Source organism: Amphibalanus amphitrite, unplaced genomic scaffold (genome assembly GCF_019059575.1).
Source record: "Amphibalanus amphitrite isolate SeventyFive unplaced genomic scaffold, NRLGWU_Aamphi_draft 001128F_arrow, whole genome shotgun sequence".
Lineage (NCBI taxonomy): Eukaryota > Metazoa > Arthropoda > Thecostraca > Balanomorpha > Balanidae > Amphibalanus > Amphibalanus amphitrite.
Window position 1 is genome coordinate 61,100 of NW_024882622.1, and position 27,331 is coordinate 88,430.

A 27,331-nucleotide genomic window follows, 5' to 3' on the forward strand; every position below is an offset into this window, starting at 1 on the left:
GGGGGGGCTATTTATAGCCCCCCCTCCCGTTTTTCTGAAATAACTTCCAAACCGCTTGACGTATCAACGCCAAACTTTCAGTACCTTCGGCTGCATCAATTTCACACCTTGTGTCAAAATTTGAACTTCGTAGCTACCATAGTTCGGCCGGAAATGACGTCAGAGTGACGTCATGTTCGGCCGATTTCGACGCAAAACATTGAACCACGGCAATCGCTCCCAAGGGCTCATTTTTTAAGTGAGATCCAATTTCTTTGCATGAGAGGACTCAGAATAGACTGCGCTATCAAACTGCTATCTCGGATTTTCGAAATTTTGAAAATTGTGAAAATTTTATATAATAAAATTCAAAATTTACATTTTTACATTTTTTTCAAAAAGTTTTTGGCTTTTCGAAAAAACCGGAATATATGTGATAGAACGCGTTATTATTACTAACTCTAGCAAGTTTTAGCTAAATATCTTCAAAAATGGCCAAGGTATACGCATTATTGCAAAAAATTCACAATTATTAATTTTTCAAATCAATTTTTCAGCACGTATTTGGTATCGTACGCCAATATAAATAGCACCATCGTGTTCCTGAGCTCAAACTGCATCCAATAGATACCTTTTTTGTTGAAAATTTTGAACTTCAAAATTTGACCTTTTTTGACCTGAAAGTGACCTGACCTAAGCTAAATTCGACTCAAAATGACCTCGAATCACACAGACGACATCAAATTCGAAATCTTTGGCCTAATTGGACCATAAAACATGTGTCACGTGACCGACGCATGATATAATATTTTCGTGACCTGTGATGACCTGACCTTGACCTGAAAATCAAAGTACAAGTTTGGTACCCTCAGGGTATCTAGAGCATCTGTTCACGAGTGTGTGAACCAAAAATGAGCCTGATCTGACTTTTAAGACGGCGGCCAGAGCCCAAAACGTGAACAAGCCAAAATGCTAATAATTTTTAATTTGACCTGACCTGTGACGTCATCGGTGACCTCGAGGTCAATGAAATTAGGTTTCGCTCGACAGTTTTTCCGGGGCTATCAGATGCCGTTTGAATTTTGACGATCGGCCCAGTAGTTTCGGAGTTAGGAGGGGGGGCTATGAATAGCCCCCCCCCCCCCCAGTAGGGCGTGTTATACGCAGACCCCAGTGGGGCGCGGGTTAAGGGCTGCCGGCCGCTGGCAGCGGAATACAGAAGCCGCCGGTGGACAGCCGAGCCGACAACTGGACAGCCGTTCTGCCGATGATGGCTGCGGCGGCGACTGTGAAGGGCCGGTCCCGCCGCGAGACGGGCTGGCCGCGGCGGTGCAGCCGCTGAGGACCCGTGCTGGTCGGGTGACAGGAGGAGGGGGCGGTGCCAAAAAGCAGCAGCGGAGAGGAGGCGGGGCTAACGTGTTTAATCGGGGGGGGGGGAGGAGATGCTCAGACTGCAGAGGTCATCGGCGTGGTTAATCTTTCCATGAGATCTGGCTGTGCAACTCTGGTGGCCGTCTGAAGGGTGACGTACGACCTCCAGGTGGCTTTGACCTCGCGTCCCTCTGATTCCAGCCGTCCGCGACAGACCGATTTTGGACTGTGAGCGGAGCGTGCGTGGTGTCACTGTAGCGTAGCGCCGCCCCACGTCTCAGGTACGTTGTGCCACACACTTCCCTCAGCTCCACTGTGCTCACCGCAGATACAGGATACAGATCATGCAGAACAGACCAGCAGCAGCAACACGTCTCTCGTGGGATAGAAGACATAAAAACGGTGCAGATGTGCGCCCCCGACTGGCAAACCGTGCCTCAAAGGTCCCCAAAACTCCTCAGGTCCCTTAGGAGTTTGGGGATGTAAACTAGATAACGCATTACACAAGCTAGTGCCACTGGCGTGGAATTGAGTTGCCGTTACAGCAAAAGTGGGAGCATTCGAACATAATGAACGCTGAACAGCTGCCGAGAACTGCACTCTTTGGTTGGCCGTCCACGGGTTAGGCGCGCACATTGACGTGCTAAATTTTTCATTGGAGTCTACTGGCAGCGCTCTGACTGCGATTTCAGCGCGAAATGCGCAATGAAGCGCAGTCAGCTGATATTCGGCGGCTGATCGGCGCCAAATTACGCGCTGACGAGTTGAGATATTACAACTTTTCAGCATTGATAAAGTTGTATTTAGGCATTGAACGATTACGCGCTGAATACGCACATAACCAATAGACGGCCATCTTTAGAGTAAAACAGTGTATCCACTCAAGAAAGCATATGGCATCACTTGCAATTTCGTCATTCATTCAATCGGCGTGGGCAGTGCGTCAGGGCGTCTAAGAGAGACCGCACAAGGTCAAGAAGCGGTAGGGAAGACTGTGTCAATGTGCTGGGCGATGCGCTTTATGCCTCGCTAAGTGGCCAGGTTAGAAACAAAGGAGCAATATGAGCAATCGGGACATTGTGGCAAATGTTGGCCGCCGATTGCCGAACAACCACCGGTGGGCAGGTGGAAGCCATTATCCTCGGCTAGTCACAACGGTCACGGTGGACCTTGGTGGCTCGGTGTGGCTACTTTGAACATCGCACAACTAACCACCTCCGGTCACCAGCGCATTGTAGAATAAGAAAGAATGAACAACGTTAGATGTAATACAACAAATACAACTGATAACTGTAGCCGTGCGGCAGTATTGCAAAAGGGCCAGCAACCAGTCTCACGAGCTCTGTAAAGGGTGACTGTGCCGTTCCAGAGCAGCGACCACGCGGTCGTCTCCGTCACGCCCATCAGCCCGGGGGCCACCCTGAGAGGGCTATTGCCGGCTGTAACCGGGCGCGGCGCCCAGCGGGATCGGTCGACGCTTCAGCCTGCCATCCTTTCAGCCCGCCGGCCGAGTTCAAGGCGCCTGGGAGGCCGCCGTGTCACATCAATAGATGCACCTCGTCAGCGGCGTATAAACACCCAGCGAGCCGCGTCTTGTCAAACCGAGCCCCGCCGACCGACCTGGCCGAGCCACAGCCGACACGCCGGCAAACAAACTCCACCGGCGGCGGAAGTGCATGGTTAATAATCCCCGTCGGAATGCGCCCGAGCCTTTGACGGCGCCGTCGCCGCGCCAGCCGGTATGCCCGCCGGGGTCTCGGCGGCGCGTCGTTCGCGGGGCAGCCAAAGTGACGCGGGCTGGCAGCGACGGCCAAAGTGACGCGGTCCCCGCAACAGCGCGGCGCGGTTTGAAGCGCCGCTGATGGTCGCTCAATGTGGCGTGCATCAAAGAAGTGAGGAAGCGGGCCCGGTCGTCCGCCCCACTGGGGCGACGCGGGCTGCCAGAGAGGGACGACCTGTCAACCGGTATCGTGTCTCTGCGCGGTCCGACAGTGCTGGCAGTCAATATTTGGCCAATATTGGGCCGGTTGGCCGGAACTGGCAGCGCGCGCGGCTGGGTCGGCCGCCGCCGGACGCCGGTGGCGGCGGCCCGGGGGCGGCGCCCGGCCGACAGGCCACGGCCGGCGGCACGCGGGCGACGTGAGAGGCCCCAGAACGGCCCGTGACGGTAAGCAGGCGTCGACAGGCGGCCGGCGGTGGCGCTTTGACCCGTTGATTCTATTTTGATTCGGGCTGCCATAGGTCCCTGGGCGGCACCGGCGGCTGGACAGTGTCGCAGCCCGGCGCGGCGGCAGCGTTTGTTCAGCCATCGATGCTGATACAAGCAATGTCACCATAGCTTGTCCTGGGGTAACAACACACCCATCGCTATGGCACGGCCAGCCACGAAATTGTTAATACAAGTGATATCTGATAGAAAACAGCCCACCATTCACTTCGGTTTTGTTTTCTGAATCACATATTATCATTATCTTTCACATGAAAATCGGCTTCTTCAAAAGGCGCATTTTCATTGATGGCCGATTAATAAGACCATGTTGTGCCAGGTCGGTATGTAGCCGCCAGTACGTCCACCAAACAAACAGCGCCGGCGTCAATTTGTCCACCGGAGCGTCTCATCCGTCGGCACCGCGGTGGTGTCGAAACACACGCGGCCCATGACGGAACGTCCGGCTCCAGTCGGCACGCCAGTCCACCGCCCATTTTCGGAGCCGCACGTCCCATTTTTGCCAACGGCCCCACCTGCTGCATTATGGATCAGCATAATCGGGGGCTGTTTTTCACAACATGCCGGCCGGCGCTCTTTGATCCCATTTTTCCCGGTACTTAAATTGATTTATTGTTGAACGATCTCCAGATTGATTCCACCTGTTTGGAGGTATTGGTTCTGGCCATAGTCTCCCACAAAAAGTCAGTGCCGCTAATTAACGCCGAAACGGCAGCCTTTGCTCACAGCTATGGCCTTGGACGAAATGCAAATAGAATCATAAATTATGTGCAAAGCCGATGACCATACCAAAAGGGGACATCACCTCATAGTTTATACAGCTTATACAGTGAGATAGACATTTTAAAGGAAAAGATCCCGGGGGTTATCGGTAGTTGTTTTGACGTGTCTTCCTCAACCAAAAAGCGTCAGCGATGGCTTTACCCTTAAATTTGATGCCCTGATGGACCGGGTCTAACCGACCTGAAAACAAGACTCACCCTGACCATGTCTGAGCTTCAGTCGTGGTTCAATAACAATTTGCTCAAGATGAATGAAAAGAAAACTGATTTTATGATTGTCGGAACAAAACATAACTTGACCAAATCTTCTGGAATTTGTATCGAAGTCAGTAATTCGTTAGTAAAACAGTCCAGTCACATAAAATTGCTCGGTGTCACAATCGACCCTGGTCTTACATGGAGCGCTCACATCTGTAGTGTTATCAAAAAGTGCAACAGGATTCTTGTTTCTCTGTATAGGTTCCGCCACTATTTCACTCAGACTGCTCTCAAAACCATCATTCAGGCATACGTGTTCCCTCATCTAAACTACTGTCTGTGCGTCTGGGGTGGGGCGACCGGGAGTCTACTTCATCGCATTCAAAAAGTGTTAAATTTCGCTGCTCGCATTGTAACAGGCTGCAAGAAACGTCAGCATGTAACGCCTGCACTTCTGTCACTGGGATGGCCTAAGATAGAGTCCATGGTGGCCTACCGCGACGCAGTAAAAACATATAATGCGTTATATTCGGAGGGAGTGCCAACCGAGGTACGAGATATGTTTATCACACGCGAAACCGTGTCTAGTCGAGAAACCCGAGGGTCTGTGGAGTGTAGCCTGCAGTTAACGCGACGCAGATTGACGGCGACACAGAAACATTTTTTATACCGAGCGGCGGCGGCATGGAACCGGCTCGCACCAGCAGCGCGAACCGCGACGTCGATGGCAGCTTTTAAAGCTATCATTAGAAGTGCCTGATGTATTTTATCGAGTGTGCTCTGATGTATATGTCAGTTTTAATTCGTTCTTAATTTACATTGTATGCTTTTACTTGTCTATTACTCGCTTATCTTTGTATTGTACTGACGCTAAACCGTAAAAGCCACCTCGTGGAAGGTTTAAATACACTGATATGATATGATATATATGATAAATTTGGAGCCACGAGCGAACTACCGCTCATCCAAGTGGCATGCCTGTATCACCATACGGTCACTAATGGGCCCTGTGCCAGTGGTTGTTGTGGGGCTAAAAAAAGTAAACAAAAACACAATATCAAGTCAGGAGCAATAAACAGGAATGTTTCGTACAAAAGTGCAGAGGTTTTGCTTACGCTTTATTGTGCATACGTTAGGCCTCATTTGGAATATTGCGTTCAGTCATGGTCTCCAATGCATGAAAAAGATAGCTTGCTTTTGGAAAGAGTGCAAAAAAAGGGCGACAAAGATGGTAAATGGTATGAAAGATCTGCATTATGAGGATAGATTAAAATCGCTTAAGCTATTTTCTCTCAAATACAGAAGGCTTAGGGGAGACTTGATCGAGGTGTTTAAATTCGTAAATGGCCAAGCCACAGGATACCTTAAGGATATGTTTGATTTCAATTTGGAGGGCAGAAGCAGGGGCCATCAATATAAGCTTGCCATTAAACGTAGCAGGACTAGCGTAATAAGTGCAACCTCTCTCGAAACATTTAAACATAGCCTCGACAAATACTTTACAGAGCGGGATATAGTATACAGATATAGGTGGGACTAGCCAACTGATGTGTGCATGTGATCAATGTAAGATGTGCGTGAATTAATAGCAAAAATTATGCCTGGTATTAGGTTGCAATATGTGTGCAGAATGTTGTTGCGGGTGTTTGATGCTGTTCCGTTGAGCTTACATGCGAATTGTTTGGAGATGCCTTGCATGGCAGTGGACTTGTGAGACATTTGGCGATGATAGTGCGTGGCCGGGGGGGGGGGGGGGGCAGGGAAGAGTTGTGACGAAATGATTGATGAAGTGATGAAGTGGCAAAATGTTGTGTAATGTGGTGTGGGTATGATTTATGCCTGCAATGTGTCGCTGTTTTGTGCCAACTTCACACACATAAGTTAGGGAGAAAAGCGGAAAGGTGGCACGCATTTTGACAGACAGTGCAAATGTGCAACCAAGTATGGGCCCCAGTGGCTCTTTGTTGTACTGCAAATTTATGTATTTATGTCTTTATGTCTTTAGGTCAGTTGCTTCAGCATAAATGAAAACAAGCTGCAGGCAACTGCGGACTGCTGCTGGTGAATGTAGTTTTCGCTGTTGCATTGCTATACCTACATACTGACAACGCCTCATACTGAAGACGCGTGGTATTCTGCTAAAAATGTAGCAGATCTGTCCTTTGGATGCGTGGGATGCAGACGACCACTGCTCTTTCGCTTATTTTGTGACGTAATGTGTGTACGTCATGGGGGGGGGGGGCGCCCGGACTACAGTGGTCATCGGCGGTGTGTACAGTGTGTCTAAAAAGAATGTACCGTCGCCACTACGTGGCGCTGGTGTCGCGAGCCGGTAGTTGGCTGAATCCGCACCAGACCACACATTCCCAGGCGCTAGGTGACAGCTGCGCAGCGGCCGGTAGTAGCGTAAGCCCGAACCTTCGTGACACGACCCCCGGGGGGGGGGGAGGGAGGGGAGCGGGCGGGGCAGCGCGTGTAGGGAGGGGTGCTCCAGCAAGCTGGCAGTTGTCGCGGCCAAAGGTCAAGGGGTCACACACCAAGCGAACGGACGCTGATGTGGGTTCGTGGGGATCATGAACTTGTGTGTGGTAGGTGCGTCTTGCGATGCACGGGTGATACGCCAGGTCTAAGCCAAAGGATTCAGGGGAGAGCTGAAGAAAACATCTGGTCAACTACGGCGAATAATAGTGCTGAAAAATGGAAAGTATGGTTCAATGCAAGCCTTCATGACTATAAACAACTTTCTGAGGACGCAAAGGCCAGCATTGAATAACGATATCCGGATCGAAATTAGCAATGATTTATTATTAAATGCCGAACTAATAGCGCTGCAAAACCCTCCTAGTAAATTGTCAAGTCGGATTATACCCACTTGAATTAAACTATCCTAAATAAAATTGTTAATTAACTTTCTAACACTGACGTTCTTTATCATACGATAAGTATGGGGTTAACCAAGATTCAGCATCTTCCGCGTTCAAACAATCACCTGTAAGGCTAGAACATTAATGGCCAGGTAAAAACATGGTCGGGATTTGATTAACCGGATTATAGGTCGATTTTTTTAGTCGGGATTTGATAAGTCGGATTTTTTTACGCCAACCGCATTTTTAAGTCAAGTCAGGTCACTGACCTATGACGTCATAAATGAGCAGTCCTAAAATGAACTGTGTGAAACTGTCCTAAACTGTCCTCAACATTTTAGGACTGTGTGCACACTCCTAAAATGTTCCAACTTCGCAACACCCTCAGTGCAGAGCTTTCATAGGGAGATGAAACTTACAGGATCTTATAGTATGATCGAGAGTCTCACAACTTGTATAAATGTATATCTCAGATTTTCTGAAGGGTCGCCTGAGATCAGGTCAGTCTCTCACCATTAAAAGTCAGGGGAATATGGAAATTGCTAGTTTGGTCCGGAAATGATATACCTACAACTATCTCAAATTCTCAAGCACGCGGAATCGTGATTTCATGCGCTCCTTGCAAGGTCTGATGCTTTAATTTTGCTTTGTTGATCTTGCGTGACGTCATTTATCACGTAACCAAGGGTATCAGTTTTTCGTCAATAACTCCCGATCAACTAAAGCTACAGAGTCGATAAAGCCACTAATGGACATGAAAAGACCTGCCGAATCGATTGATATGCAATATGACCTCCTTTGACCAGCTTCGTGACCTGACGGGCTGTGACCTGACCTTGACCCGAGGTTAACACCTTAACTCTCGCCCGTATTGGTGTTTTTCCAGCCGCAAACGTATAAGGGGGGGGGAGTCCGTTTCGCCCCTGATCGAGCTAGAGCTTCGCGGAAAAAACGAGCGTGTTGGCCGTGACGAGAGGAGGTCGATGATACCCAATTTTAAGGTCCTAGGTCATTGGTTGACTTTCCAGGTCAGGTCAATGACCCAAAAGTCGGGAAAATCGGGCCTGTTAGAAAGTCGTAAAGCGTGGCGGCTGCGATGGGGGTTTCGGGGTGCTGATCACGAATATCATGTTAGTTTTGATCACAGATGATGTCTTCATGCATTTAGGCCAGGTCGGGTCAGGTCAGGCCAGGTCAACCAGTAAGGGTATTCGTAGTAGGTGGCAACCGCCTCTGACAGCTTCGCAACATGTTACGAGGGCACCAAAACTACTTCGTAAATGTTCATATGGCTGCTAAATTCGAATTCAGCTCCTAAAACTGGCCTAGAAACATGTAAAACTCGAAAAAGTGAACCAAGGTCATCAAAGGTCAATGACCTGACCTGACTTTCCGGTGACCTTGACACCCACCCTAATGCATGGAAGCAACATCATATCCCATGTTTGAACGCTTAAAACCACGAAAAGACTGCAAACGCGCCGCTAATGCGCGCCGACATACAGGGTGGAAAGTAATTACGCGAACATACTTTTTCGTCTTATAGCAATGGAAAAGGCGGCGGTGACATGAAAATTTCATCTTTTCATATATTCCTTTTTATGAGCGATACACTGACAAAGGCGTTCAGGCATAATTGACATGAGCATGTCAAGCACTGTTGGCCAAAGCTTAGTCCACGCCTCCTGGAGCTGTCTGGTGAGGCAATCGATGTTGGTGGCTACTAGCAGCTCTTAGACGCTCTCCTGAAGAGTCGCCTGGATATTTTTGATCAAATTGAGGTCTGGGCTATTCCCAGATTGACCATTATATGTCAAGAAGAAGAACGGGTTCTCAAAGCACCAGTCTTGCGTCTTTTTGGCCGTGAGAGGAAGGACTTTATCAATCATGAAGAAGAGTTTCTTTGCGTCGGGCACAAAAGTGCGCTCGATCATTTTGCCCCTTTTGGTGCATTGATGGATTAGATAAAGAGACTCGTCTGGAAGGATGTTCCACTAGTTGTATACTTTATTTTTGGTGGCCATGTTGGTCACTACATGCAATTCTGACACCATCCGGGCGCTCATAACACGCTGATGTGTGTTCCTTTGCCGGATGTTTGAAGGTTGGGACGGGCGGGACGTCGGACGCATCAGCAGCCCCCAACGCGTTGTTCTGCAGGTTTGACGGATGAAATAGCTTCGAAGATGTGTCACCCAACCACAAAGGCAGCTGCCTGTCCTCCTCTGTTCAGGTTTGGCGGTCTTTAGAAAACTTAAATTGACAATCCTGCTGTTAATTCATGAATTTTGGCCATCTCGATTGTTTGTACGGCTTGATTTTCGAATTTTCACGGATTTATGTATGAATCGTGATATCTTAGATCGGGTACCCGGCCAAAGTAAACCATTTCGCCTGTTTTCGGGTCGACTGTTGTCGTTTGGTCGCGGAAATGGTGACCACCCATTCGGCGCCTGAATTCGCCGAGGTTTTACTGCCGCCAACGGCTTTGCTTTTTAAGTCCTCTCAAGTTTTATTATGCTTCAACCAAAGGTGTAATTGAGTAATGCTGGTGCCGAGACCGTTCCGAGTCCCTTCCGCACCAATCCAGCCAAAATAATCACAAACGCTTTCCCTGGCAACTTCAAATTGAGCTCTTTGCCCATTTTGGTCTTGAGCAGCGTATGGCGTCAGCACCACTCGAAGCCGAGAGGTGTTGTAGACCTTCCAGGTCATTTTTCAAAGTAAGGTCACTTTTGTTAGATGAGGCGAAAACAAACACGACCAGTCATGTTCCATAACAGCCCGCGCTCATACAAAATCTCCACTGACGGGCGAAATTGTAAGAAAATACATGTTCGCGTAATTACTTTCCACCCTGTACGCCGAATCGCGATTCCGGCCAAACATGGTCTCGAAAAGTAGGTCGCAGGTCAAAGGTCATTAAGGTCAGGGTCATGACAATTTCAGGGTGGGTGTAAAATTGATTAACGCGAGGGTAACGAAAGTTTCGTCGCGATCGGCCGCTTTTTACGCGAGTTATTCGCGAAAAACCGAGGGAGAGGGGTCCGTTCGACCCCCCCCCTCTATACGGGCGAGGGTTAAGTTGATCTCACCCGAAGAAAAAGTATACCATTCGACACGCCTGAGCTAGAGAAACACGATGCTGCTAAAATCGCGGATCTGCGATCATTTTTAGCGAAGTTATTGACCAAAAACCGAACCTGTGCCTTGGGCCACTTGACCTGACCTCCGAAGTCATCGGCTGACCCTGGTCCTTAAATCGGAGACCAATCGCTGCATTTCGTAACGACGCACACGATCGTTTCTTTCGTGAGGCTCTAGCTCAAGTAGGGGCGAATCGGCGAAGGGGGTTGTTTCCTCACTTCCAACCCCCAACGTCCCCTCGGTATTCAGAAAACCTGAAGGTCCGGCGAGGGTTAAAACGTTTCTCCTGAACGAGGAAGAAATGTAAAAGTCAAAGCTCTATAGACGTCCTGTAAAAGTGGCCATAATAATAAATTCGTTAGAAATAAGATGCTTTTTAAACGACTTCCTCATATAAAATCGGGTGCTGGGACCAATCTTATAAACGCTTTAGAATGGACAGGGCGTCACTGGCTAAAGTTTGGGTGCAGAAAACGGCTATTACCTAAATGCAAAATGGTTTTCATGCATTTCAGTCAATTGTATATTGTCGGTCCCAGTGGCCGAGCTAAAAAAAAAAAAATCGGTAGTGTTTTGCATCTTTCACGCCCTAAGAAACTACACCATCTATCGAAGTGGGCGGGCTTATTTGAATGGGAGGGCGCATTATGCACGAATCGAGTGCTTTCGTTTATTTTGGACTGTATTTTACCACATCCACTGCTGGTATCACTATTAATATTATCTAATGCCGTGAATACGACAGCATTCCATTTATAAGATTGGGCCAATGGAGTCGCGCCCCGCGAGCTCGGTTTTCCGCTGGGCCGCTACAGGCCAGGAAGTCGGGTTTCGCCTGAGGGCAGGACAAAGGTCAGCGAGGGAGCGCGGGGTCAGCCAGGTATCGCCAAGTGCCGAGCGGATGCCGCTCCCTCCCCTCTCTTCCCCTCTTCTCCCCTCCCCACCTCGGTATAGATGGGGAGGGACCGAACTGCCAATGACATGCGAGCGGTCAAGGCCGCTCGCGCGGCAGCGACCCTGGCGGCCGGGTGCCGCAACTGAGATTCAGCCAAGTTACCGATTCGCCTCCTGTGGGAGAGCCAAACCAGGGGACATACTTTTTAGATATACTGTACAGTAACATACATACGTCATGATATTGTTCATACGCTCATTCCGCTCAATCCTACTCCTTCCTTCACAATCCACAATACTCCTCTCAACACAATCCTGTGTAAAAACTTCAATCAACTGCATTTCAAAACTCACAAAATTCGAAAACTCAATGACCAAATACTTGTTACAGGTTTGAAATAAAGCCAGATGAGTAAATTCGCTCAATCATTTCAATATCTGAACGATCATGGGGTCGCGTGATTGACAGGTCTTCCTGCGTTGACACAAGACATGGACCTCACTATCGTTCACACCTATGTCGTCAACATCAAATAACTGATATGGATGGTTACGCATTGGACCTAGCCAGGCCCTTTCAATAACAGCAGACAACAAATTGCCGTGTGCCATTTGCATACAAATTATTCGAGGAAAAAACAACCAATATGATTAAAATAACGCACGAATGTCCTTTCGGTAGCTTCCCAGCAATCGAAACCAAAACGCTTATACATTTGCTGTAAACAATTCTTAAATTATTTTTGGTGCAAGAGCAGGGATCTTGCACCAAAATATCGAGCTAGGTAAAACCGGAAAAAAATATTTGCACAATTTTGTGACTAGTGGCGAGAATTTTGCTTGCACCGACTTCAAATGCAAACCTTTAGCTGCTTGGCAAAATTTATAGGTAAATCATAGCGGTAGTTTTTTTTTAAGCGGGTGCCCGGTTCAAGATAATCTTAAGTAATCGCAATTTACCAAGGTTATAGGTATTTTGGTGCAAGACGTCTCCGAGGCCTCATCTAATCAAATCCTTAGCACCACACTCCACCAAGACAACGCAATAAGTGTTTTCCTAGCACAACTCCTTGGTGCAAATTTATTTTGGAAGCTGATTCAGAATGGGGAAAACCAGCCGGGTCAACTGCGGGAGTGAGAGGAGCACGCATAACCCTACTGTTCGATCACTACCTATCCATCAGCCAGCCTATCGGAGTACGATCCCCGACCACCGCCCATCAGCCCGCCACCACCTCTCACTGTGTGACCCCCGACCACTGCCGTCCCTTCCCGTCCCAGCCGACGGGACGGGCCCGGGTCCCACCATTCCGTCTGCGCGGGGAGCCCGGTCCCACCGGTCCCCGTGTCCGGAGACACTGAGCGTCGCGGACGGGTCCTTCAAAATGTCCAGCGGGCCGCGACAGGCCGATGAGCCGGCACTAACTCGGTGCGACAGAAATGGAGGCTGGACGGACGGTCGGAGAGACGGGGAGGGTAGTGGATGCCGGTGGAGACGCCGCCTGGTGACACTGGGTGGTGTCAGACTTACGATACTGGCCGGTGATATTGGTTGGTGATATTGGTCGGTGATATTGGTTGGTGACATTGGCCAGTGACCAACAGATGACGCCAGCAGGTGATGGTTAGGCAATATCACATTTTTTGATTGAAATGTGGACAACTAGTCGACAGAATGGTTCCCAATTTCGTCCCTAGTGGACGAATCCGTACCATTGTCTGAACTGAACTGACAGTAAATCGAACCGCTTCGAGAGGGTTTCAGGTGGATGCAACCGATATGATGTTGCGCTAATGTTTGGTGATCAAACAATGAACATACAATACAAACACCGAATACTAAACACTACAACTTGTACGTAAAGGAAGACAAATGTACGTAGATTTATTTACCTATCATACTTAATTGCAACATTTCGAGTCAAGCCTAAAGACGAACCCATTTGTATAGGTACGCCCTCGCTATTTGCGGTGGGTACAAAAATCTACCTCTGGTAAACGGTCGGAGGCTCGACTTCCCTCGACGTTTCATCTACATGTATGGTATCGTCAACCAGACGCCTCTTGCACCAAACTGCCTACCTAGGTAAATTCAAATTCTACCTAACTAGGTATTCTGGTGCAAGAGGCCTCAGGTCACCAATGCCATAGACTAGTACTGGAGGACTAACAAAGTGAGCTGTAAGATACGTCAGTGTCTTTAGTATGCAATCGGTGCCCAGATACCAAAAAAGGGTACCAGACACTTTCCTGTTCAATGGCAATTGTTTTCATGACTCGCCGACAAAGTTAATAAACTCTGCCAAAAAGGAAATGTGCGCCTTATACTTAACAACTTAAAAAAAAAAATCGGGCAAATAACTAGGTACTCCCGAAAAGAATGTTGCACCGGACAGCGTACATTTCGCGCCACTATTTTTCATTCTGCACTTATTCACACAAAATATATTTTTCACGAAATAACCGAATCACTGATTATTATATGGTTGCAATGTCAAATCGTTGCAGATTTTAGTCCTCACCAATCATTTCGCCAATCTACGTCACATCCTCTATCCTCTAGAAAACGGATGACTGATTTTCCCTATGCATATAGGTACCTGCCCTGCCTTCAATTGGTACCTATGTCCCTGGATAAATCTAAGCCAGTCTTTGTGCAGGACCGCTAAGATATTCATGCATGCAAGAACTTAAAATTCGGAAGAGATAAGTTGCAGCTGTCTCGGATCCGTGCGCTTAAACCTGGGAAAATCCTCCCGTCCACCATCTTAGCCCCAGCGAGCATGCAAGAGCCAATCGCAAGCGCTCCGAAAAATATTTGCATATCTCGCTGGCGAGTCGTGAGGTGCTGCTACCTGCAGGCCAGGCCGCGAACTACCTCACTAGCGCCGCTCTGCGGCCGGTGGGGTAACTAGCCAGTCCGCCGGCGGCCGCCCGGCGCGTCACATGCGGGGGCTCCGGAGAAGCCTCCAGAGCGAGGGACGGGAGACGAGACGGGGGCTGTACTCACCACACTCGGCCTGCTGCCAGGCCAGCGAGGCGCAGAGCAGCGCCAGCGTCTTCCCCGAGCCGGTGGGGCTCTCCAGCAGGCAGTTCTGACCGCGCTTCAGACCCTGCATTATCTGGAAACGGAGAGCGAGGGGAGGTGGATTGGATGATAGCCGGACAGCGCGGAGGTCGAACTCACTGGCCCACAGCCCGGCCCGCCGCACGGCCGGTTACACACCAAGGCCAACGTAAGCCTCAGATCTCCAGAAGGCACTCCGCGATAACGCTCCCTGGATTTGTTTGAACACTTTCAAGAAGATGGAAAGCGTGAATGTATGTATTTACGATCATGGGCGATCCACACATGGCGTGGCGATTGCTGCCCAGAACATCTTGGAAGATAAGATGAGTACAGGGGCGTAGGCAGGGGGGGGCCACTGGGCCATGGCCCCCCCCCCCCCCCCCCCCCCCTTGGGCGCCGAAGGCGCCCTTTGCGATTGGAGGGCGCCGAAGGCGCCCTCCAATCGCAAATGCAATTGTGATATAATCGAATCGAAAAACAATCGCGACTGGAGGGCGCCCTCCAATCGCGAATGTGTTTACAGGGAAAATACGGATGGAGGGCGCCCTCGGAGGACGCCCATTCCAAATACGCCCTCCAAATACGGTTGGAGGGCTCCCTCGGGCGCCCTCCAACCACATTTGTAGGCTGTAGCTCTCTAAGCGTAACGGTGGTCGCCTATGTAAGCCGCTGTCCCGTAAATAAGCGCCCTCTCACCCGAAGGCGCCCTCCTGTAGGTCGCCACCCTGCTACATATTGCCGCCCTTCTGCTGATCGGCGTCCTCATAATTATTGGCGCTCTCCTACCTATTGCCCCCTCATGTGAAATTTTCAAGGCCGCCTTTCTCCTTTTTGGCACCCTATTGTTCAGTGCCGCCCTCCTACCTATTGGTTCCCTAGTCCTTCCTGTTGAATGTTAATCGGGGCCCTTCTCTTATTGGCGCCCTCGTGTTGATCGCCGCCCTCCTAACCACTGGCACCCTCCTGTTGATCACCGCCCTCCTATCCACTGGTACCTGCCTGTTGACCAGCGCCCTCCGCACAGACGCCCTCCTGTTCGTGTCATCCTCTTGAGCAAAGGCGCCCTCCTCACCATTGCCACCCCCATTTTAATCGTCACCCTTCCGCTCATTAACGACTTCCAGTTGATGACCGCCCTCCCACCTATTGGCGACCTCTTGTTGATCGCCACCCTCCTATTGGTGCTCTCCTGTTCCTCGCCACCCTCTTACCTGGTGGCGCCCTCCTGTTGATTGTTGATCGGGGCCCTCCTACCTATTGGTGCCCTCCTGTTGATCGCTGCCCTTCTATCCATTGGCGCCCTCCTGCTGCTCGCCAACTTCCTACCTATCGATGCCCTACTATCGAAACTCGGGATGTTGATCGGGGCTCTCCTACCTATTAGCGCCCTCCTGTGGATCGCAGCCCTTCTACCTATTGGCAACATCCGTTGATCGCTGCCCTCTTATAATTTATTTACTCCTTTGGCATGTTTTTCAACTTAGTCGTTCTATTGCACATAGTTGATGTCTTGCCTGTGAAAACTGCCACAAATGAACGTGCATTCAGCACAATGAATGAAGTACCTATACCTACCAAAACTATCTACGCTCTACGATGCATAAAACACGTCTTTGGTCTTAACGGATTGATCCTACTTTACGTGCATCATGGCATCTATATGGATTACGATTAAGTATTGTCAACAGGTTCGGCCGCAACAGCAGGCATCTGAAGTTTCGGTGATTGAAACTGGTTATGTGGGTACACTGTATGCATCTGTGAGAAGGCTATGAAGGCTGGTCTGAGGTAATTTGGATGATGTTTACGCATCTCGCTCTCCGGTATCAATCCGATACGGTGATTTGGTGCGTAGATATGCCACCGCCAATAAACTTTTATACATCGACACCCATGAGCCAAGCTTTCTATACAGTTTGTGTGGCAGCGGCCCGACCAAACCTTAGGTATTTTTTACACCTTCAAATTTGGTAAAAGAGCGAGAGGAGCTTTGAACGGTGATCGTATAAAAGGCGTGCCTAAAAAGCGGAGGAAAAGGTTGTTTTCAAAAATTTCGCGCGCCTTCGGCGCAGCATTTCAAGAACACTTGACCTTTTGTGACCTGGAGTATAAAGAATACACACGATGCAAAATCAATGCAGCGCGACCTATACGAGGTTACGCAAAAAAAAAAACTGGTGGCATGGTAAAAAACGCCTCCCAACCCCCCCCCCCACCCCGCTGAGCGTTTTTTTATCTCGCGACCGTATGGCGCCCTCCTTGGGTGAGGTGGCGCCCTCCAAACCCTTGGCCCCCCCCTTCGCGATTTTCTAAATACGCCGCTGGATGAGTATGAGATGAAAACGAATCACCCAGACGACAGCCTAGGAAAATATATAAATATTCCACTTATCGTTTATGTATATTGTCAAATATTAGAAAGTCCCATGTTTTATGGGAAATTTCGAATCCAATCACAGTCCACACTTCACACATCCAATGCTGAGCTCCCTCGTTCTTCGCCTAAACGGCGTCATACTCGTATACCCACTGGCCACTACTCTTCCAGTTTCTCCCCTGTAATCGCACTATACTCTCTGATGACCGCAATATCGCAACTGCACCCACTCCATTGAACACCAAGCTGAACAAACCAAGCTGAATATTCTATCCACGCCACACTTTGCCCTCTCAGCGCCACACTGCGTCCTGCACTACGACTACCTCTGCACCCGTCCCTCAGCCGCCCGTCCGCTCATAGCCAGCAGAGCTAGGTTAGACCAACCAACCAGCTGGGCCCATTAGCGACCTGCCGGGCCAGTTTTAGGGGGTCGGCCGACATTCCATGGACTCCCAGTCGGCTCCTTAGCTGGTTCAAAGCAGACGACTGCCGAACAGTGTACGCACCGGGGAGACAACGACGCTCACACTCGTTCAAACTCAGAGACACAGGGCCGACATGTGACCGACAATAGGACACACAGGACCGACTTAGAGCAGACAGGACAGACACGGGAGAGACACAGGACACACACATGACGGGCATAAGATAGGCACAGGACCGATATATGTAGGGTAGACGGGACAGGCACAGGACAGTCACAGGACAGACAGGCATAGGGGAGACACAGGATATACACAGGACAGACACAGGACCGGCGTGTTACAGATACTGGGCTGAGTGGGCAGTGGGCAGACACGGGACGGTCACCAAAATGCATCGGACAGGCACAGAGTAAGCCCAAGACAAAGGAGGTCGCGCAGAGGACACCATCCCACTTCCCAGCCCTGTCGCATCCAGACAGGGCGCTATCACCACCGTAGTAAGAGCAATAGAAAGAACCTTCCAAGCCGCACATATCTGTTGTCGAGACCAGTATCAAATCCACCTCCTCCCGTCTCACCGTTCCTCACCTTTGCCATCATGGCCATCTGGCAGGGGTAGGCGTTCTCGGGGAAGGCCACCTTCACTCCGCTGATTGTGTAGTCGCGGCCCATGGCGGCGGCCTGCGGACAGAGGGACGGGCAGAACGTCAGACATAGGCAGAACATCACATACAGGCCAGAACATCAGATACAGGTAGAACATCAAACACGGGCAGAACATCAAACAGACAGAACATCATACACAGGCAGAACATCACACATGCACAGACAGAATATCAAACACAGAGCATTCCACACAGACAGAACATCACACACATACAGAGCATTCCACACAGACAGAACATCACACACAGACAGCGACCACATCAGGCTACGTACATACGCTACAACCAGTGGCCAAAGCCCGTAGGTGGACCGAAAGCGCCAGGTCAGGCTACGATTTTATGTCGATGAACGGGCGAAGACACCTACGAAGACACCTACGGGCGAAGACACAGATAGCGGGAGCCAAGCTATACGTCAATGTGGTGAAGTACCTACGTGAAGTACACGTATGTTGACGGTTTACCGATCATGTACTTGAGAGTCCCTGCCGGTCATAGTCATTCGGTTACAGTGCCCCAAAATAACTATGCCGATTCGTATGGTGAGTGACATCCAAATGAAAATCATTTTTCACTCTCACCTCAAATATCAAGACCAATTTTCCATTCTCTATTCCACCAAGAAGCACTTGCGTTGATGGTTGCATTACATTCCACTATATGCCCCATGTATATGAGTTAATGTTCTTGGTTCTTTTCCACTCATTTTGGGCCTTGACTGACTGACATTTTTCACTCTCATCCTCTATTTGGCGAGCAATTTTCCCCTCTGACATCCCAGCAAAAACGTACCGTGCGTTGGGACAATGTTCGGTAAGAGACACAGACAGAGGCAAATAAGAGATGGGGGGCAGCAGTTGTGCTGTGGATGGATTCAGAGGGCTGCGTCCGCTTGCCGGCCAGCAAAGTCCGCCAGAGGGACAGGAGCTAAACCGTTGCGCAGGGTGACCTAACGGCGACAAAAAGTTGCCTTCATTTCACCTTCGCGTGACTTTTGGATGATCGGGACCGATTTGGGGACGTTCTGGGTTAACCTTTGGATAAGCTTTGGGCGACCCAAAGGCGAAGTTGATCATGACTAGGGGTTGCCTTGAGGTTGTCTTTGGGTAGGTAACCTATGAGTCCCCCAAATGTCAAGTTGAAATGATCCGAGGTGCCCAGTTGTTTTCAAACGAGCTTAACGCCCAGCATCACACCATACTTTATACCCCACAAAGCACCACACAGCACCCGCGACCATCCAGTGCCGGCCGTCCCACCATATATGGCCAGCGGCTGTCGATACCGACGTGCCGCCAGCATGCCGTGCAGCAACCGCCGTCTGAGCGCCCACCCCACCCCACCCGTCCGTCCGTCTGTCCCCACCTCGCCGCTCCATCGGCTCCGATACGCGGCGCGGCGGCGCGGCTCGCCGACCGGGCATGCGATTCAGAGCGCCTGTTTGTGCACCGGTCTGTTCCCGGAGCTCAGAGGTGTGAGTCACCGAGAGGAGGTCCGATCGCCGTGAGAGCAGATCTCGTCTATCACCACTCGTCCGCTCTAGCCACTCGGCTGGTCTGCCGGGCTGTTGCTGCGCGCTGGTGTGGATGGCCGAAGGATGTGAGTGTCCGTAGGTAGGGGTGCCAGAGGGCTCTTTAGTTGCAATGGGCAGGAACAGGTACTGGGCAGGAACAGGAACAGGTAACAGGTTGCAACGGGCAAGTGACATGTAACAGGGCTGTCCCTTCCCCCACCAATCTTTGCAACCATTAGTGCACCTGTTTTATCTTCGCCTTTGGCTAAAAGCAAAAGATTCACCGCCTCTTTTAATAATCCAGTTTCTCCCTCACCATCCAATGAAATAAACCACCAACTATCCCTGCCCAGTGCCCACCCACCACACATCATCCTTCACTGCCCCATCCCACCCACCAACCGCCCAACATCCGTCCCCGTCCCATCACCCACCACCCGTCCCGACGCGTTCAACAGCCGTCCTCTGGCCATCCTCTCTGTGGGCGTGTGACCATAGCGGAGCTGTGTGAGACGTCCGTCTCTGACCAGCTTCTCTGTGACACGCTGGTCTGTGACCATACCCGCCCGGCCGGCCCACTCTCCGAGCAGAGCCACATCAGACGGACCGCCGCAGGCCCAGCCGCCTATTGGATTACGATGACAGACGCGCGCCGCAGAGGCGGGTGCACGGCCCGCCGCCGTGGCGGGTGCACGACCCGCCGCCGTGGCGGGTGCACGGCCCGCCGCCGTGGGTCACTGAGGTGCACACTCGCCGGGAATGCACGGTGGACCACCGCCATCGGCCGGCGCTCCGCTGGGGGGGGGGAGGTCCCCATGGGACACTCGGCAGAGATGAGTGGCTAGATTAGGGCACCAGTCGACTAGGTGCATGGCAACACTGTTACAAATTGCAAGGAGAAAGGGATAAAAAGCGGGAAGGCTGTCAGTACCCGGAAAGAGGCGACAGGAAGTACTATGTGAATATCGAATGGAGCGTAATTGAAGTGCCACTGTCGCCTAATCAGTACATTGGCGGCAAACAGTTACTCGTCAGGGAGAACAATAGAACAGCAGTGTATTATTATTCCAAGAAAGTCACATAACCCAGCAGGCCAGCGTCATGGCGAATCTCCAAATAAAGAGCACAAGGGCGATTCCTGTAGGTCACAACTGTTCCAATAGCACCTGCCTTTTCTCGAAACACGAGCCACCACGTGTTCGCACGTGAACACCCAACACCCATGTTAATAAAGACAATGATAACCCTAACGCTCCGCTCCATTTGGTCAGCAACAACATACCAATATCACGTAATTTCAACAGACTTCGATTGGCTATCCATTTTGGAATTTGCCAACGTTTCCGGGGCGATGCAGATATGACTGCATGCCGCACACGCAACTCTGCTCCGATTCAATGCGATTTGCACACAATGTGCATGGCTAGCGGCTGAGGTGAGCCGTCCGCTTGGATGCCATCCGAAAGTGTCAACCAGGAAAGACGGCTCGTAAAAATATCATCTGCATTCTCGACAGACTGGCTAACTTTACAGAACAGTAGTCGCTGAGAACACGACTATTGCGTGGCGCTGACACTACGAGGAAACTGCCGGGCGCCGGAGGTATGGACGTCTTACAGGCCAGTTCAGTGGAACGGCGGCCGGTGGAACGGGCCGGCACGGAGGCAGCCGGCGCCACCCACGGAGCACTCGGACCTCAGATTTACAGCCCGTCCACGGCGCCGCGGCAAATGTGAAAAGTTACACGAGCCGTGCCGACCGCATCTGATACAGAGCGTTTGCAGAATCGCCACCCCATTTGCTATTCGCTGCGCTCCCCAGCTTCTGGCTAGTGAGCTTCTCCGTTATCCCGCTTCTGCGTAGTCGTTATGACTATTCCATTGTCAGTGTCGCCAGCCCGAGCCAGCATCCGGCAAACAGAATGAAACCGAAAGTTATGAATTCAACTGGTTCACGGACCTTCTTGGCGAAGAAATAGAAAACGGCATACATTGCTAGTAGCGGTCTTGCAATAGTAGACACTATTGCAATTATCCGACAGTGTTGTTTTATCGTAAGCAACATCACCAATCACCAGTATAGGTTAGGTACTAGCTGATTGCCGTACCTAAATCTAGCGGAACAGGTTCCAATCACAGGCCTTATTCCAAACATTTCATGTTTGTCTAATGTTCCGTTCAGTGTTCTGTCCCGACCAGAGACCTCATTTGTCCAGATATTCTACCCCGCATATGATGTCGCCGTTTTGACCTATTTCACAAATATCTCGTTCTATCCAGTTCCGGCCCACTCTGCCGCCCTGTCCTGTCTGCCGGTTGCAGTGCCTCCCCCCCCCCCCCCCTAGAGCAGGCGGCTGCTCTGAGAGGCCTGCTGGTCGGCGCGCGGCACGCCAAAGCGGCGCTCCGCCACTGCGCCGATCCGTCACCGCGCCGGGTTCGCCGAACCGGGCGGCGGCGGCGTTTGAGGCGCACCGACCGGGCCGGCCGGACCGCCGCCGACACCTCAGCAGCTACTGGTTTTACGGCCCGGGGGCGGCCAGCGGCGGCGGCAGCGACGGCAGCGCGGCCGGCCCGGCACGGCGTCACAGCACCGCTGAGACGGCGTCACACCACCCCCGGCAGCGGCGACTGGCCAGCATCCCAGGCCAGGTGGGTGTCCGCCTCCCCCTGGGCGCGCCCCTGGCCAGCATCAGATAGTGGGTCGTATTATTCGTCGGCGCTTTATGGAGCTGGTCTATCACGTCCAGAGTGGCAGGCGGCGGCGGCGGCGGGCGCAGATCGCTATCTGTGACCGACACACGGCCGCAGCAGCCGCTCGGTTCTGCACCGGACAGCAGCCGCGCCGGTGGACAGAGGACACCGGACAGCGGCACGGCAGAGTGGGCTCTGAGCCGCACAGCACCCGCCGGACGACTGAAGGGGCACCGGACAGGGGCACGGCAGAGCGCAAACTGGACGGAGCGGGCGTAAGCGTGAGCGGTACTCGGGCTAGATGACAGAAGTGAATCAAAAGCGCGGAGGTGAAAAAGTATCAAATACAATACGAGACGGCGCGTAAGCAGGTGCCACAGGGCATGTAGACGCTAATACTCCAGCTCGATTTCGGACAGGCAGAGAGTGGCAGCGGACACACGGCCATACGGGCTATGGACAGACGCTCCGCCTACCGGACACAGCTGAACAACAGGCGGACGCTTGACAGATGAGAAATGCAGGCGGATGGGATGGGCAAATTGGAAAACATCTGAAGAGGAGCAAATACTTTTGATAGGCCAGGCTGATAAATGATCATGAGCCTCCTTAGATTTGTATGACAGAGAACTGTTTCATAGAAAAAATAGACTGGATGAAAAGTTATAAGTTCGAATGACATGATAAAGTATGTCGAGGTCATGTGTCGGGTTTCAAGCTTTTGTTGTGAGAAAATTCCGCTTAGGACGACATACACACTGCGCAGGTGAATACATGAACATTCACCGTCTCCACCTCGTCACTTTGCCGACCGGCCCCCAGCCTGTAGCTAAGGGTATCTTCCTCTCATCCAGAGGAGATCCGTGCAGCAAGCTCAGCAGCTTCCCGCAGCTGAGCGCTGAAAGAGACATTCTGGTGCCAATTTTTGTCACGGAACGTCTGTGATATTGCTATGCAGGTAACAAAGATGGATTCAATATAAGAGCAGCTGCTGGATACCACGGCAGCTGGTTCACGATCGCTGTTTCTGCTACATGACACCGCCGCAAATGGTGTGTCAATGTTATTAGCTGAAAGACATGCATGCAAGAGTTTGTCATTTTCCTATTGCTGAGACTGCGACTGTCACTGCGGGAATCCACCGATTTCGCCTTACTGACATCTGCAAGGGTTTCACGACCAGTTTGCAATTCTCAGTACCCACGTGGAACTGCTAGTAAACTAACGAGTGAAACCGAACCAACATTGGAGCTTAACGTGAAAGCCAACGGAACTGCTGCAATAAATGTTATCTCAAAACTGGATGCGAACTTCCCAGGAGTTTAATCACAACAGCCCGAGCAGGTGTTCCCTACCTCATGCCACCGCGCCCAAAACGTCCCACTGACCCAGGGCTGCTGACAAGTCAGTCGGCCGACCCTGACCTGACCCTGGCCGTCAGGTCACACAAGGCCGGACACCATTCAGCGCGCGCGGCCCATCTGACGTGCCACTCGACGCTTTACTGAGCCGAGAGGTGCCGGTGTGCGTCGGCTCCCACGTTTTTCGGCGCAGTGCGGAGGCTGGTGGCGTTTTTGGCGGTGTGCGCCGCGATGGTCAGGTGAGCGCCACGTTCGTTGCGTGATGGATTGCCGACGGCGCGCCACTACTGTCACATTGTGGTGCCATCACCGAGTCTCAGCTGCTGTGTGTATCAGTTTCAGCTGTGGAGCCCATCCACATCACAAAGGTCGTGGGAGATGCCAAGCGTCCCCACCACCGCGGGACCCACAAACACCTCACTGACGATGCCAGCGTTCGTTTACCAAAACCGCAAACGTGATGCTGACCGCGAATGAAACTCTAGCACCTAAAGGTCGAACGCGATAAGCCTGAAGGCTGATGGATTCGCTTTGATCTATCAATAAAAATACATTGCGGTTGGCGTGCATGAAGTAACGGTACTGAGGTTCGTGCATCCCCCATTACAACTGTGTCGGGCACTCCAGGTGGAGGGACCTCCGCGGGTCCACTGTCCGTGATAGGTCCGCTGCGGCGGCAGGCACGACACCGCCGGATAATGATGTGTTTTTGCTGGGGGATGGGGTCTCGTCATGACCACAACTGGAGCGTGCAGTTAGGAACTGAGCGTCGTCACTAGAGCTCGCCGAGGCAATTGGTGATGAGGCTCAATGCTGGGACAACCATGTGGAGAGGGAGGGGGAATATAGCCGCCAGAAGTCGGTCTAGAAAGATAGGCACTGTACTCCTCCTGACACCTAGGTACACCCGAGCCCAGAAGCAGTGTAGCCATGTACTTCTGCCGGTCACCGCTAGGCCCATGTACTTCTGCCGGTCGCCGCTAGATGCTGTGAACCGCGAGTTACAGTTTTGTTAATAGGTGTCGCTTTTACCAGTCTCTAAATTGCTAAAGCCTTCGATTAAGTTGTGCGTCCCCCTTTTAACGTTCCGTTCGCTTAAACTGCTGTATTGTTTGGACAACTGCATTGGCTATGTGTATATTAAAAACCATATGTATTCGTTTATTACATTCGATGTTCTCGCCAACATGTGTGCAATACTAGATAAGTAAGTTCGTATGTAAAATTATATATGTCTCGATTTTGTGGCGAAATACAAGAGATATCTGTATCTTACAGTGTTTCTACTGGCTACACCAGCCAGATTGGTGACCCCGCGTTCTGCGCACTAAGGGATCGCTATCCCCTCGTGTTCCCTGGCACACCGACACTGGCCTGCACCCTGAGCTATCTCCTCCAGCTCTCTTTGTGTAGGAAGGAAGTGGCGGATGGTGTGTCTCCACGAGGATCCTTCTTTTGTGCTGTGTGAAACTGGATAACGCCGACTACTACTGCTGCACTAAGGACCAGCTACTTCATCGGCTCATCTTACCGAACGGCTACCTCTGCAGCTGCACCGCAGCACCTGCCGATCGCCGGATCGCCGTCGCCGCCACCGATCTTCCCGACCATTGCTCTCGGCAGCCATGGACCAGAAGACCCAGCCTGCCGGCGCCGGTGCAGCCGCCGGAGCCGGTGCAGCCGCCGGCGCCGGTGCAGCCGCCGCCGCCGCCTCGCATGCCGCTGCTGCTGCTGCTGCCGCTGCCGCCCAACCGGACTACCTCCGCGTGGCGACCGCGCCACGCAGCCACGTCGCGCCGCCGCGCTTCTTCGAGGAGGACCCCGTGATCTGGCTCGTCCAGCTCGACCTCTTCTTCTCTCAGGCAGCTGTGGACGATGAGCTCAGCCGCTTCCGGATCGCCGCTACTCTCCTTCCTGGCCACCTCCTGCGCGACTTCACCGACATCCTCCGCAACCCTCCTCTCGACCGACCTTACACCATCCTTTCCGACGCCATCCGTCAGCGGTTCGGCAAATCAGTCGAACAGCGTCTTCGCTGCCTGCTCTCTGGCCAACAACTCGGCGACAGGCGTCCTTCCCAATTCCTTCGGCATCTCCTGGACCTTGCTGAAGCTGAAGGCTCACAAGATTCCCCGCTCATCCGCCAGATCTTCCTCAATGCTCTTCCGCCTCGGACTCAGCCCTTCCTCCAGTGCCTGCCGCCTGGGACGGACCTTGCGACCATCGCTAGCACTGCCGACCGACTCCTGGAGCTTCCGCAGCAGTCGGACGTCGCTGCACCTACCTCAGGCCTTCTCGCTGCGGTATCGACTTCTGCGCCTGCTGCAGCCTCATCTGCTGCTCCTGCAGGACCCTTCCACCTCCAAGACCTGATGAGCCAGCTGCTGACTGGTATCACGGCCCTCACAACATCAGTCGCCACACTGGTGGACGAGACGCGCCGCCGAGAGAGGTCTGCATCCCGTGCCCCCGGCCGCGCTCGCCACCGTCCACCACGCGACCTGTCTGCTGCTGCCCGGTCACCCAGCCCTGCAACCAACACATCTACCGGCGCTGGTGCTTCCTTCTGCTGGTACCACCACAAGTTCGGTACCAACGCGCGCTCATGTCAGTCACCGTGCTCGTGGTCTGCAACCGCAACTCAGACTTCGGGAAACCAGCAGTAGGACAGGTGACACAGACGTCTGCACCTGCCCTGCTCAACCCTGACGTCCCTCCAGCCAGCGGCCTTCTGAGACTCAAGGACAACAACACTGGCATCACCTTCCTCATCGACACTGGAGCCGAGTACAGTGTTCTTCCAGCGACACCCACCGATCGTGCTCGCGGAACCAACGGACTGGATCTGCAAGCAGCCAACAACAGCAGCATCCAGACCTATGGTCAGCGCATGCTCACGCTTTCTCTCGGCCTCAGAAGAGATTTCAACTGGATCTTCATCATCGCGGACGTCTCCCATCCTCTCCTAGGAGCCGACTTCCTCTCCTCGTATGATCTCCTCGTCGACACCAAGAGAGGCCGTCTCATCGACCACCTAACTGAGTTGTCTTCACCTGCTTCCCGCTCTTCAGTGCCATCCACCGGACTGACAGCCGTCGTCGGAACCGACAACCCAGCTTTCCTTAACCTCCTTCGAGAATTCCCCAGCCTCACCCAGCCGTCACATCATCCGGAGCCACAGCACTCAGTCCGACATCACATCGAGACTACCGGCCCTCCGGTCTTCTGCCGCCCACGCCGTCTGGATCCAGCTCGACTCGCCACTGCCAAGGCAGAGTTCCAGCGCCTTCTCAGCCTCGGAGTCATCCGGCCCAGCAGCAGTCGGTATGCATCACCGCTGCACATGGTGCCCAAGTCGTCTGGAGATTGGAGACCCTGTGGTGATTACCGTGCACTGAACCGCATCACAGTGCCTGACCGGTACCCACTACCACATCTCCACGACTTCACTGCCTGCCTCGCTGGGACATCGATCTACTCTCGGCTCGACCTCGTCAGGGCCTTCAACCAGATACCGATGGCCCCAGAAGACATCGCCAAGACAGCGATCACAACGCCCTTCGGCGCCTTCGAGTTCCTCCGTATGCCGTACGGTCTCCGGAACTGCGCCCAGACCTTCCAACGGTTCATGGATCACATCCTCCGTGGCCTGGACTTCGCCTTCGTCTATGTAGACGACATCCTCATCGCCAGCAGCAGCATCTCGGAGCATCTCACACACCTCCGAGAGGTCTTCAGCCGTCTTTCCCGCAACGGTGTGCTCCT

General features: G+C 52.1%; 1 protein-coding gene across 1 annotated transcript in view; it reads right to left on the reverse strand.

Annotated features, from left to right (window-relative positions):
• The window catches only part of LOC122370380 (Fanconi anemia group J protein-like), a gene marked incomplete at its 3' end in the record, with an annotated part of 114,434 nt that overhangs the window by 52,198 nt on the left and 34,905 nt on the right, over nt 1–27,331 (reverse strand). Inside the window, exons 3-4 of the mRNA XM_043345930.1 lie at nt 17,926–18,018; nt 14,473–14,584 (exon numbers count right to left, since the gene is read on the reverse strand). Of these exons, the coding sequence (XP_043201865.1) occupies nt 14,473–14,584; nt 17,926–18,009 (196 nt within the window). The remainder of the gene's footprint in view (nt 1–14,472; nt 14,585–17,925; nt 18,019–27,331) is intronic.